The following is a 13,010-nucleotide window of genomic DNA, read 5'->3' as shown; positions in this document are numbered from 1 at the left end:
CTCATGAAGCTGGTTGAGAGAATGCCAAGAGTGTGCAAAGCTGTCATCAAGGCAAAGGGTGGCTACTTTGAAGAATTTAAAATATATTTTGATTTGTTTAACACTTTTTTGGTTACTACATGATTCCATGTGTTATTTCATAGTTTTGATGTATTCACTATTATTCTACAATGTAGAAAATAGTCAAAATAAAGAAAAACCCTTGAATGAGTATCTGTGTCCAAACTTTTGGTACTGTATATACATAAAGAATGTAGAATAAATAAATAAATAAATGAAGTAAATTTACGCAACACTTAAATAACATTTAACATGCTTCATCACATGGATGGGGAGGTCTTTGGGTGATGACAGACATCGCCAAGCTAAAGAAAAACGAGGATCACAGCTGACACAGTCTATAAAGTCGTCTATGGCCATCTATATCATGACACACTAAAAACCTGTACAAAGTCTAACCTAACTGCTCATACGAAGGTACGCACATGCAAGTAGTAGCATGGTCGACCCCCACCCCTCCGCAATGTGTGTATCAGAGCGTCAGTCTCACAAAAAAATCTAACACTAATATTTTGTGACACACAGAAGGTAAAATTGTGCATAAGTATATAATGTAAACAAAGTTTGGAAGTATGCATAAATTCAGCTGAGGAAACACAACTAATAGTGAACAAACAAGGACATCTGAACAACAACATTAGACCCCTTCTCAGTTGCATAAATCCAAAGTGACCACAGTCCCTGAATATCAAATATCTCTCTATGTACTGGCCGCAGAGGTGTCGTCATGGGAGGTTGTGCACAGCATGGCAGAGTCAAGTTAGGTTAGGTTGGGGAGGTGGGTAGTGGGGTATCTTTGTGGTAGCTTTAGGCTGAAGAAGAGGGGTAGGGGAGGTCTAGGCCCACTAACTACATTGTCTGGACCACCCATAACTCTTCTGAGATTGGAACTAGTGTAATTAGTGGACCTAAGGGGGGGTCATTGTTTTTCGGTTTCTAGGCTACAGCAGTACAGCTACAGTTCCTGATGGGAGTCAGCAGTTTGCAGTTGTTCAGGGCTGGGCTGAGACTGAGGCTGCTCCCCCTCTTCCTCGTCCTCTTCCTCGTCCTCTTCCCCCTGCTGTGACACCAGCTGCTGGTAGCGAGCCTGGCGCTGGTAGTCTGGGTCGATGTTGATCCAGTTATTGGCCACCCACTTAGTGCCACGGGTGACCACACAGCCGCCGTGCAGAGAGTACTCATCCTGCTCCCCCACCCAGCCTGTGTGTAACAGAGAGCAGTAAGTACAGTATGTGTATTCAACAGCAGCTCTGATAACAGCAGAACTGATAACTACCATGTGGACTAGTAGGTGGAATCTCTTTCAATGTGTTTCTACAACAGTGGGCCTAACCTTCATCAAAACTAAACAGACTTCAGTTTTTAAATAAGGACCTGAACAGCAGTGAATGAATGAAATGGGGTCAATTGCTATGTGTGCACAATAAGTTGAGTAGCCTGTCTGAGGGGCAGTAATTAAGCTGTATTAGTGTGTTTATATACTGAACTAAAATATGAATGCAACATGCAACAATTTCAATGATTTTACTGAGTTACAGTCAAAAGGAAATCAGTCAATTTAAATAAATTCATTAAGCCTTAATCTATGGATTTCACATGACTGGGCAGGGGCGCATTCAGAGTGAGTTTTCCCCACAAAATAGCTTTATTACAAACAGAAATACTCCTCAGTTTTATAAGCTATCCGGGTGCCTGGTGTCAGACAATCCCGCAGGTAAAGAAGCTGGATGTGGGGAAAACTGCAGATTTTAGAGATGCCTTTTATTGTCCCCAGCACAAGGTGCACCTGTGTAATGATCATGCTGTTTAATCAGCTTCCTGTTATGCCACACCTGTCAGGTGTATGGATTATCTTGGCAAATGAGAAATGTTCACTAACAGAGATGTAAACAAATTTGTGAACAAAATCTGAGAGAAATAAGCTTTTTGTGCGTATGGAACATTTTTAGGATATTTTATTTCAGCTCAAGAAACATAGGACCAACACTTTACATGTTGCGTTTATATTTTTGTTCAGTATAGAAGGGCCGTGCTATGTGTGAGGGAGTACTGTGTACAGTCTGTACCTTGTCCGTCAGAAAGGTAGTTGTACCAGAACACGGCTGTCCCTTTAGTAGGCTTTACCCTCAGGTTGCTCCTATCACAGTTCTTCCTCGTGTCCATTAGATCCACATTGTTCTGGATCAGAGACTGAAAACACAATCACTCATTAATACCGTTGAGAAAAACATATCGGTACACATACCTATACACCGACAAACAAGCAAATGTTTAATATAGATACATCTCTACAATTACATATCGATTTTGTTAACGATATATCGTATTGTTTTGACAATATCGCAATATTATTTTTGCGCTAGTTGGCTATTCCTGAACTAAAACTCCAGGATTTTTCCTTCATAGCTTGTCCTCCATCTTCTTTTTTAAATAGGGAGCCAAATTATTTTCAGCACTTTTATTTCCATGACTGATCAAAACGTGTTTTCTCATGCTCTCTCATCCCTCTGCAGCAGACATATGGTTAACAATATGTTTGGAACGTTCAATCGCAATAAAATCAAAGTATCGGATCGCAATCCAAATAGAATTGCAATACATATCGTATCGGCATGTAAGTATCGTGATAATATCGTATTGTGAGGTCCCTGGCAATTCCCAGCCCTAATATAAACACACAAAAACACACACACACAGAGACCATAACGCACCACTTCCTCATAGGTCCTGTTGTCTGCCACAGGGAACGCGGTCTCCCCGCCCCCCTCAACAGAGTTCAGGTAGAAGAGAACAGTGATGTACCTGGGTGTGCAACACACACATTTAATACGGACACATACTGGAACACACATCCGCACCATGGAAATGTAAGCCTTAGTCACAAACTACCTGATATATTGATATGTGCTAAGTTACACAAAGCCATCCACCACAGTCTATCACATCCACCTAAAGTACACAGACGTTACACTACATTATCTCCCAATCTAACCGTCTTAATCTGAAGGGTGTCTATCCAGACTCTCCCCTATACAGCATTGTCAAAACAAGGCCAAGGACAAGGCGCTGGCTGACTCAACACAGCTCTCTCTCACCTGCAGGAGGTCTCGAAGGGTGTGGAGGTGTTGGCAGCGAGGCGCGTGTGCGTGCAGGCGGTCTCAGGGTAGACAGGGCCGCTGTCGTGGTGGGCGTGGTAGTGGCCCCCCTGCTCATAACGTACCACCTGGAGGGGCTCACTCAGGTCCACCAACGCAGAGGGCAGCCGGGTCAGACGGGCCACCCTATGGAGGACAAAGGGGGGGGGAGAAAGAGGGACAAAAATCCTTAACATCAGATTCTGATAACCTTGGCTATGGTGTTTGACTCCAACCGTTTATTAATGTGTTTGAACATACTTGGCTTTGTCCACATTTGGAGAAAGGATTCCTCTATGCCACTGTTTTTATCAGATAAAACAACACCTCATGGCACAACGCTTCTCCCCTATTTGAGCTAAATATTTTGTGTGTATGTATTGAGAGTGGGGCCAGTGGAGAGAGAGAGGCCAGTGGAGAGCGAAAGAGAGAGAGAGGGGCCAGTGGAGTGTGAGAGACCAGTGGAGAAAGAGAGAGGCCAGTGGAGAGAGAGGCTAGTGGAGAGAGAGAGAGGGGGGGCCAGGAGAGAGAGCGAGGGGCCAGGAGAGAGAGAGAGGGGCCAGGAGAGAGAGAGGGAGAGAGAGAGAGAGAGAGAGTGAGGCCAGGAGAGAGAGAGAGAGAGAGAGAGAGAGAGAGAGAGAGAGAGAGAGGGGCCAGGAGAGAGAGACAGAGAGAGAGAGAGAGAGAGAGAGAGAGGGGCCAGGAGAGAGAGACAGAGAGAGGGGCCAGGAGAGAGAGAGAGAGGGGCCAGGAGAGAGAGACAGAGAGAGGGGGCCAGGAGAGAGAGAGAGAGAGAGAGAGAGAGAGAGAGAGAGAGAGAGAGAGAGAGAGAGAGTGAGAGAGGGGCCAGGAGAGAGAGAGGGGCCAGTGAAGAGGCCAGGGAAACAGTTGACAATGATGTTCTCCTCACCTCTTCTTGAGGTCTCGGAGAACCTGGTGTGCCCCCTGTCCCTGGTACAGCCAGGTGTGTCTGCTGTTCCTGACCAGCTGGCTGCTCTTCACCCCGCGCTGCTGCAAGAAACGCTGGAACGCATCACTGCCCAGACGCCTGAACTCCTCCAGGCTCAGCAAGCCTAACACAGACACAAAGATGTCACTTACAGGCACAACGTGGGTCACATACAAACACAGATATCCAATATGAGCAGCCTGAAAAGATTAGCTCTGTATGCATAGAGACAGAGGGGCCTAACTATCAAAGAGGCCCATGCCGAGAATGACAGTCTCTTACCGTTACCGTCAGGGTCAGCCTTCAGTCCAGCATAGATCTCTTTCAGATTCTCTGGTGTCAGCCAGATCCCATCCCTCACTCGTGAATGTGTCAATATCTGTAGAAGGCCCAGGAACATGCATAAATCACACATAAAGAAGATAATACAATACATGTTTATCGATCCATTATAAAGGAACAAAATAAATTGATACATTTGCTGCCCCAGTACCAACAACACTCTATGATTAATGATATGTGTTCACTCCACTCAGTGGCCTTGTGGTTAGAGTGTCCGCCCTGAGAGCGGAAGGTTCTGGTGTTCGTTCCCTGGCTGAGTCACACCAAAGACTGTTAAAAAATGGGTCTCGATGAGTCTCTGCTTAGCACTCAGCATTAACAGGAGAACCACTGGGCCTCGAGGGACCCCCCTTCAAGCTAATGAGGAGTCATTCTGACTCTAACAGTATAATTAATAAATGTCATATACGCTATTGCAAAAATAAGGTAACATTATGATACTTTTTTTATAACACAATAGCATTTTCATTAGTTTATGTTACTTACTTTTAATGTAAAAACAAAAACATTTGAGTGTTCAATTTTATTTGTGGAGTGCCTTTGTTACAACAATAAAAGAGAAAGCATGTGTTGGAACACAGTAACAGCTTCTTTCAAGAAAGACAAAATAAAAATACCTCAACCACCAAGAAGCGCGATCAGCAAGAGGCGCGGTCAAATGATGAAAACATCAGTAGCCTAAACAGCATTATAAGTGCCAAGTGTGCGTGATAAATTGTGAAAATCAGCACAACAGCAAAAATGGCATTATAATGAATAGAAGTGTGGCTATGACAGCAGTAAAAAAAGAATAAATGATTGTCAGCTCTTGCTCACATGTTGTGCATCTTCTCGCAATGGCATCAGTTGGATTTAATTAACTGTTATCGCTTTTCCTAACAGTCAACACAAATCTTCGGCACTTTCACTTGCTTGACACACTTAGCACAAACACGTCGCTTGCAGGCAAAACAAGTGTCTTGGATTCTGGTCTTAGTGCATCTGGCCACCTGGCACTGTCTCCTCCCCGGGAGTTGTGCAGACAATTGTTAATCAACAGCGATGTCGTCTCCTGGTTTGTAACATGTAATGCGGTTCTGTACAAACTAGTTCCGAAACGTTGGATACCATGGCGAATGTCTGTTTCCCAGGTGTCGCGTTCTTGTTTTTTTGTCATAAAAAAAAACGGAGGTAACGCTGAACCGATCCCGTGACATGGTTTCTCCAAAGAAAGTACTAGTCTTCTTGCCATGGTAAATTACGCTTGCTCTCACTGTGTACTCCAAGTAGGCCAGTCTAGACTGATCCATCTGCTTGGATTTGGAGGACTGATACATGGCACACAACATTTTGAGATTATAATTGGAATTAGAGGTCGACCGATTAATCGGCATGACCAATTAATTAAGGCCGATTTCAAGTTTTCATAACTATCGGTAATCTGCCTTTTTTGGATGCCAATTATGGCCGATTACATTGCAATCCACGAGGAGACTGCGTGGCAGGCTGACCACCTGTTACGCGAGTGCAGCGTCAAAAGGACCTTGTGGCTGCAAGGAGCCAAGGTAAGTTGCTAGCTAGCATTAAACTTATCTTATAAAAAACAATCAATCTTCACATAATCACTAGTTAACTACACATGGCTGATGATATTACTAGGTTAACTAGCTTGTCCTGCGCTGCATATAATCAATGCGGTGCCTGTTAATTTATCATCGAATCACAGCCTACTTCAGCCTACCCAAACGGGTGATGATTTAACAAAAGCGCATTCGTGAAAAAAAGCACATTCGTTGCACAAATGTACCTAACCATAAACATCAATGCCTTTCTTAAAATCAATACACAGAAGTATATTTTTTTAAACCTGCATATTTAGTTAACATAAATGCATGTTAGCAGGCAATATTAATTAGGGAAATTGTGTCACTTCTCTTGCGTTCAGTGCAAGCAGAGTCAGGGTATATGCAACATTTTGGGCCACCTGGCTCGTTGCGAACTGTGTTTCTTCCTAACAAAGACCATAATTCACTTGCCAGGATTTGACATAATTATGACATAACATTGAAGGTTGTGCAATGTAACAGCAATATTTAGGCTTAGGGTTGCCACGGAATGGTTCCGTATTTCACTGAAAGAATAAACGTTTTGTTTTCGAAATGATCATTTCTGGATTTGACCATATTGATGACCAAAGGCTCGTATTTCTGTGTGTTTATTATAATTAAGTCTATGATTTGATATTTGATAGAGCAGTCTGACTGAGCAGTGGTAGGCAGCAGCAGGCTCGTAAGCATTTTTTCAAACAGCACTTTACTGCGTTTGCGAGCAACTCTTAGCAATGCTTGAATGCTGTTTATGACTTCAAGCCTATCAACTCCCGAGATTAGGCTGGCAATACTAAAGTGCCTATAAGAACATCCAATAGTCAAAGGTATATGAAATACAAATGGTATAGAGAGAAATAGTCGAAGCGTTATAATTCCTATAATAACTACAACCTAAAACTTCTTACATTTACATTTTAGTCATTTAGCAGACGCTCTTATCCAGAGCAACTTACAGTAGTGAATGCATACATTTAATTTCAAACATTATTTTTCTGTACTGGCCTCCCGTGGGAATCGAACCCACAACCCTGGCATTGCAAACACCATGCTCTACCAACTGAGCTACAGGGAACAACTGGGAATATTGAACCACCAGCTTTCATATGTTCTCATGTTCTGAGCAAGGAACTTATACATTAGCTTAATTACTTTCTTTTCCAACACTGTGTTTTTGCATTATTTAAACCAAATTGAACATGTTTCATTATTTATTTGAGACTAAATAGATTTTATTTATGTATTATATTAAGTTAAAATAAAAGGGTTCATTCAGTATTGTTGTAATTGTCATTATTACAAATATATATATATATATATATATATATATATATAAAAATCGGCCGATTAATCGGGTTGGTCCTCCAATAATCGGTATCGGCAGTGAAAAATCATAATCGGTCGATCTCTAATTGGAATATACCAATACAATAGAATGGCCCGCCCTGTTCTTCATTCACAATTGGTGATTACCGTAATTTCCGGACTATTAAGCGCACCTGAATATAAGCCGCACCCACTGAATTTAAAAAAATATATTATTTTGAACATAAATAAGCCGCACATGTCTATAAGCCGCAGGTGCCTACCGGTAAATTGAAACAAATTAACTTTACACAGGCTTTAACGAAACACGGCTTGTAACAAAAATAAATAGGCTTTAACGAAACACGGCTTGTAACAAAAATAAATAGGCTTTAACGAAACACGGCTAGTAACAAAAATAAATAGGCTTTAACGAAACACGGCTTGTAACAAAAAATAAAAAATTAGCAGTAAGCTTTAGTTGTCTTTTTGCACTGAGTCAATTCCTCACGCTGCTGTTTCCAACGTCTTATCATCGACTCATTAAGACCAAGCTCCAGTGCAGCAGCTCTATTTCCTTTTCCAACAGCCAGATCAATCGCCTTCAACTTGAAAGCTGCATCATATGCATTTCTCCGTGTCTTTGCCATGATGAGGGTGACAAAATGACTACCGTAATCAGAATGATGGGAAGTTTGAGAGCGCTCGATTTAATCTAAACAGCAAACAAAAAAGTTGTTTGACCTTAACCCGTTCGGCAATTTCATTGGTCTAATGAAAGCTTCATGCCGCCAAAAAACTGAGCACGTCACAGAATGTGTTTTTTTGAAAAAAAAAAAATTGAAAGCGGGAAAAATCCATATATAAGCCGCGTCATTGTTTAAGCCGCGAGGTTCAAAGCCTGGGAAAAAAGTTGCGGCTTATAGTCCGGAATTTACGGTACATAATCATGCATTGTTCGCTTCCCCTCACTCCCCCATCATACTTTACTTCATAAATGTAATCTGTTGTTTGTGTGAAATTCGTTTCGGTATAGTTTAGGTTCAGTTCCGAGGCAATTATCGAGGTGATTATCAACTGGGCACGGCACCTTCCACTGTCGGGAGATGGAGCAGAGCAGGATATACTGTCAGCAGAAGGAGGCAACGGGGGAAAATATTTTTAAAAAATGACATGCCCTCCTAAAACTGGTTATAACTCCAGTTCCATTTGTGATTTGAAGATTTTAACAATGGCAGTGTGTTATATAGACTTATTTAGGAAAAGTCAAAGACGAAGGGGGGAATGACTTTAAAAATGACAGAGTAATATATTTTTTTATTCATGAGCAGTCAAAATGACTGCTTTAGTGGTTCTAGTGTTAAAGAGATAAATTGGGGTTGAGGCCCTACGATAGACTAGCGTCCTGTCCAGGGAGTGTACTACATCAAACAACCTCACGCTACAGAAACAGGATATAGGCTCCTGCTCCTATGAGCCGTTCCGGCTCGCACGTATGCACGACTACTTACTTACTTCATGCTGCTCACAGACACACATCCTCGCTTGCCCACCCACACACCTCCTGGAGTTGTAGCTGTCCGTCCTGGTTGAGGTCTAGCAGGTTGAATATCTCCTCAGGGCTGAGGTTGAGCTGCTCCGTCAGCTCCTCCTGTCCCTCAGGCACCATCACCTGGCTCTCCATCAGGCCCTTCAGCTGGGCCAGCTGCACCACCACACGACACTCCTCTTCAGACAGGAACCCTGGGATCTCTGGAGAGAGAGACACACCATAAACACCCGTTTGAACGCATGCACGCACCCAAACACACGTATGAGTGCATGCACACACTTACACAAACACACGTATGAGTGCACGCACGCACACACTTACACAAACACACGTATGAATGCACACACACACACACACACACACACACACACACACACACACACACACACACACACACACACACACACACACACACACACACACACACACACACACACACACACACACTAGATTTCATACACAATGTAAACACAGGACCTTGGAGAGCAATGACAGCATCAGCCACTAACATGGTGCAGAGGGGTGCAATGCAGAGCAGAAGTTTAGTAGAGAGTGCTCTCACCAAACAGCAGGGGCTTCAGACTCAGGGTCCGCATCTCATGCACATTGCCTGGCACCAGTGACAACTTCTGGACATGGCCCACCTGTGAAAAAAGAACACTGACTATAACTTCACACCATCAAGATGGCACGGAACACACCATTCATATAGAAGCAAAGCACAACAGACACTAGCCCACCGCTGAACCGTATACACTACTACTGTCTGTAAGGTTAAGCTCTGGGCTAAACAGAGACAGAACTACACAGGCATCCTTATGCCTCGATCACACCGATAGCGTCATTTCGCAAAATATTACACACCATCATCTGGATATGTGTGCAAGAAAAGTTCCACATTCACCTTCTGCTACCATTTCTGTCACGCCGTCTTCTTCTACAGTTTGACGCATACGTTCAATAAATCCAATGTATGCACCACACAGAACGCACCACAGCTGCCTCTGCAATGCAATTCTGTTGAAGTCGGAAGTTTTCATACACCTTAGCCAAAAACACGAGTTTAAAATGTATTTCACAATTCCTGACATTGAATCCTTGTAAAAATTCCCTGTCTTAAGTCAGTTATGATCACCACTTTATTTTAAGAATGTGAAATGTCAGAATAATAGTAAAGAGAATTATTTATTTCAGCTTTTATTTCTTTCATCTCATTCCCAGTGGGTCAGAAGTTTACATACACTCAATTAGTATTTGGTAGCATTGCCTTTAAATTGTTTAACTTGGGTTAAACATTTCGCGTAAACTTCCACAAGCTTCCCACAATAAGTTGGGTGAATCTTGGCCCATTCCTCCTTACAGAGCTGGTGTAACTGGGTCAGGTTTGTAGGCCTCCTTGCACACACACGGGATTGAGGTCAGGGCTTTGTGATGGCCACTCCAATACCTTGACTTTGTTGTCCTTAAGCCATTTTGCCACAACTTTGGAAGTATGCTTCGGGGTCATTGTCCACTTTGAAGACCCATTTGCGACCAAACTATAACTTCCTGACTGATGTCTTGAGATGTTGCTTCAATATATCCACATAATTTTCCTGCCTGATGATGCCATCTATTTTGTGAAGTGCACCAGTCCCTCCTGCAGCAAAGCACCCCAACAACATGATGCTGCCACCCCCGTGCTTCACGGGTGGGATGGTTTTCTTCGGCTTACAAGCCTCCCCCTTTTTCCTACAAACATAACGATGGTCATTATTGCCAAACAGTTCTATTTTGCTTCATCAGACCAGAGGACATTTCTCCAAAAAGTATGATATTTGTCCCCATGTGCAGTTGCAAACCGTAGTCTGTCTTTTTTATGGCGGTTCTGGATCAGTGGCTTCTGCCTTGCTGAGCGGCCTTTCAGGTTATGTCGATATAGGACTCGCTTTACTGTGGATATTGATACTTTTGTACCTGTTTCCTCCAGCATCTTCACAAGGTCCTTTGCTGTTGTTCTGGGACTGAGATGCACTTTTCGCACCAATGTACGTTCATCTCTAGGAGACGAAACGCGTCTCCTTCCTGAGCGGTATGACGGCTGTGTGGTCCCATGATGTTTTTCTTGCGTACTATTGTTCGTACAGATGAACGTGGTACTTTCAGGCGTTTGGAAATTGCTCCCAAGGATGAACCAGACTTGTGGAGGTCTCCAATTTTTTTTCTGAGGTCTTGGCTGATTTCTTTTATTTTCCCATGATGTCAAGCAAAGAGGCGCTGAGTTTGAAGGTAGGCCTTGAAATACATCCACAGGTACACCTCCAATTGACTCAAATGATGTCAATTAGCCTATCAGAAGCTTCTAAAGCCATGACATCATTTTCTGGAAGTTCCAAGCTGTTTAAAGGCACAGTCAATTTAGTGTATGTAAACTTCTGACCCACTGGAATTGTGATACAGTGAATTATAAGTGAAATAATCTGTCTGTAAACAATTATTGGAAAAGTTACTTGTGTCATGCACAAAGTAGATGTCCTAACCGACTTGCCAAAACGATAGTTTGTTAACAAGAAATTTGTGGAGTGGTTAAAAAACGAGTTTTAATGACTCCAACCTACATGTATGTAAACTTCGGACTTCAACTGTACTTGAACGTACTTCTGGTGTACCAAAATGTAAAACCTTATCGGTGTGATCAAGGCATTAACTCACCCGTATGCCCTCTAGGCGTGGAAGGTACATGTCCTGCTGAAAGCCAGAATCTGACTGTTGCTGATTGAACTCGGGGGGCTTGTGATGATTGCTTCCACCGCTTGCCTCGTCCCTGTTCGGGCTGGCCAGTACGTCTCCAGGGCTGTTGTTGTAGTGCACGTAGAGGAGTAGCGCAATGACATTGATGATGTATACATGGAAAAAGACCATCACCACCATGAAGTAAGAGCGGGAGCACACGTTGCTCTTCTGCAACGGGACCCGCTCTCGTGGCATAGGGGGTAGGGTAGGTAATGGAACGGCTTCATCATGTTCATCACTGTCGTCGCAGTCCTGTGGTTCAATCATTTTTGACCTGATATGATGATGGACCATAAGCTTATCACTGGTTTGTTGTTCTGAGTACCTTTTTGACCCTGGTACCGAGAAAGACGTCAATTGACGTGTTAAATAATGCAGTCAGTTCTCTCTGGTAGGCTACGTTAAGTCATAAAAGTTACCGCATGAGTGCACAATCCATACTGTCCAGACTCAATCATCATCACTGCATAGTCATACAACCCACATTCTCCGTTACAGTACCTGTCAACTAGCTAGTTAATGTTATTATTTTCTGTAAAATAAATCAATAAGCGACGAAACGTGAAGCATGGTGGTACTTTGGTTGAATTCACAGTAACGTTAGGTAGCTACAGACATCACACTTACAGGAGGACTGCATCCAACGTCTCTTGTTTATGTTGCGGTTTCAGCAGTCCGTGCTGCGTACCTCCAAAAATAGAGGGAAAAGAGCCATATCAAAAGGTGTGCGATTTATACATTCGAAGGTTTTTGGTGCAGTGATCATCTATTAACATTGAAAAAAATAATAATATGCGTCCGACCTCTCATTTCTGCCACAAATATCTTCGTGGCGTTTGTTTTGAGACGGACAACACGCCATTCCCCTGACAACTACTGTACACTACTATTTTGCTAGCAGCACTAACGATAATGTCACCTCTCTATGGTAATACAAAAACCTTAAAAATAAAAGCCTGCATTTCAAAACATTGCAAGGTGGTTAACTCATTCAAAATATACAATATGTAACGGATAATTAATGAATGGAAAATAATGAGCGTTGTGTTCCACAACGCGCTAGCGGAGTGGTACTGACCTTCCGAGGAGTTGCATTATTTTCCAGAGAATGCATCGAGCCCCGAGTTGAATATGACTTTTATACCATGGCTATAATTTAACACATTTGACACTATAAACGTGTTCATTCAAATGTTTTCATATTTAACATAATTTATTTAAATACACATACATATACAGTACCAGTGAAAAGTTTGGACACACCTACTCATTGCAGGGTTTTTCTTTATGTTTTACTATTTTCTACATTG

The 13,010-nt window shown here is 42.6% G+C and overlaps 1 protein-coding gene across 2 annotated transcripts; it reads right to left on the bottom strand.

The window, feature by feature from the left end:
* Positions 1-207: 207 nt before the first annotated feature.
* Positions 208-12,794, bottom strand: p4htmb (prolyl 4-hydroxylase, transmembrane b). Of its 2 annotated transcripts, none has more exons than XM_029775795.1 (11): positions 12,779-12,794; positions 12,328-12,388; positions 11,620-12,035; positions 9,491-9,572; positions 8,938-9,128; positions 4,426-4,522; positions 4,105-4,267; positions 3,156-3,341; positions 2,772-2,862; positions 2,127-2,250; positions 208-1,260 (listed from the first exon to the last, which is right to left on the bottom strand). In XM_029775795.1, the coding sequence occupies exons 2-11, from the start codon at positions 12,338-12,340 to the stop codon at positions 1,016-1,018; spliced, it is 1,608 nt and encodes a 535-aa protein (XP_029631655.1). In that variant the 5' UTR covers positions 12,341-12,388; positions 12,779-12,794; the 3' UTR covers positions 208-1,015. The 2 variants fall into 2 exon arrangements, with proteins under 2 accessions (XP_029631655.1, XP_029631656.1); XM_029775796.1 differs by lacking the exon at positions 12,779-12,794 and adding an exon at positions 12,504-12,736.
* Positions 12,795-13,010: the final 216 nt, after the last annotated feature.

The sequence above is a fragment of the Salmo trutta genome, chromosome 14 (genome assembly GCF_901001165.1).
Source record: "Salmo trutta chromosome 14, fSalTru1.1, whole genome shotgun sequence".
Lineage (NCBI taxonomy): Eukaryota > Metazoa > Chordata > Actinopteri > Salmoniformes > Salmonidae > Salmo > Salmo trutta.
Note: the sequence above shows the minus strand (reverse complement) of the source record. Positions and strands in the feature narration are given on the sequence as shown.

Excerpts from the sequence above, each read along its gene's own strand:
- p4htmb (XM_029775795.1), bottom strand. Across the intron at positions 9,129-9,490 it reads TCTGAAGCCCCTGCTGTTTG|AGATCCCAGGGTTCCTGTCT; the intron begins GTGAGAGCACTC and ends CTCTCTCTCCAG. Across the intron at positions 1,261-2,126 it reads CTACCTTTCTGACGGACAAG|GCTGGGTGGGGGAGCAGGAT; the intron begins GTACAGACTGTA and ends TGTTACACACAG.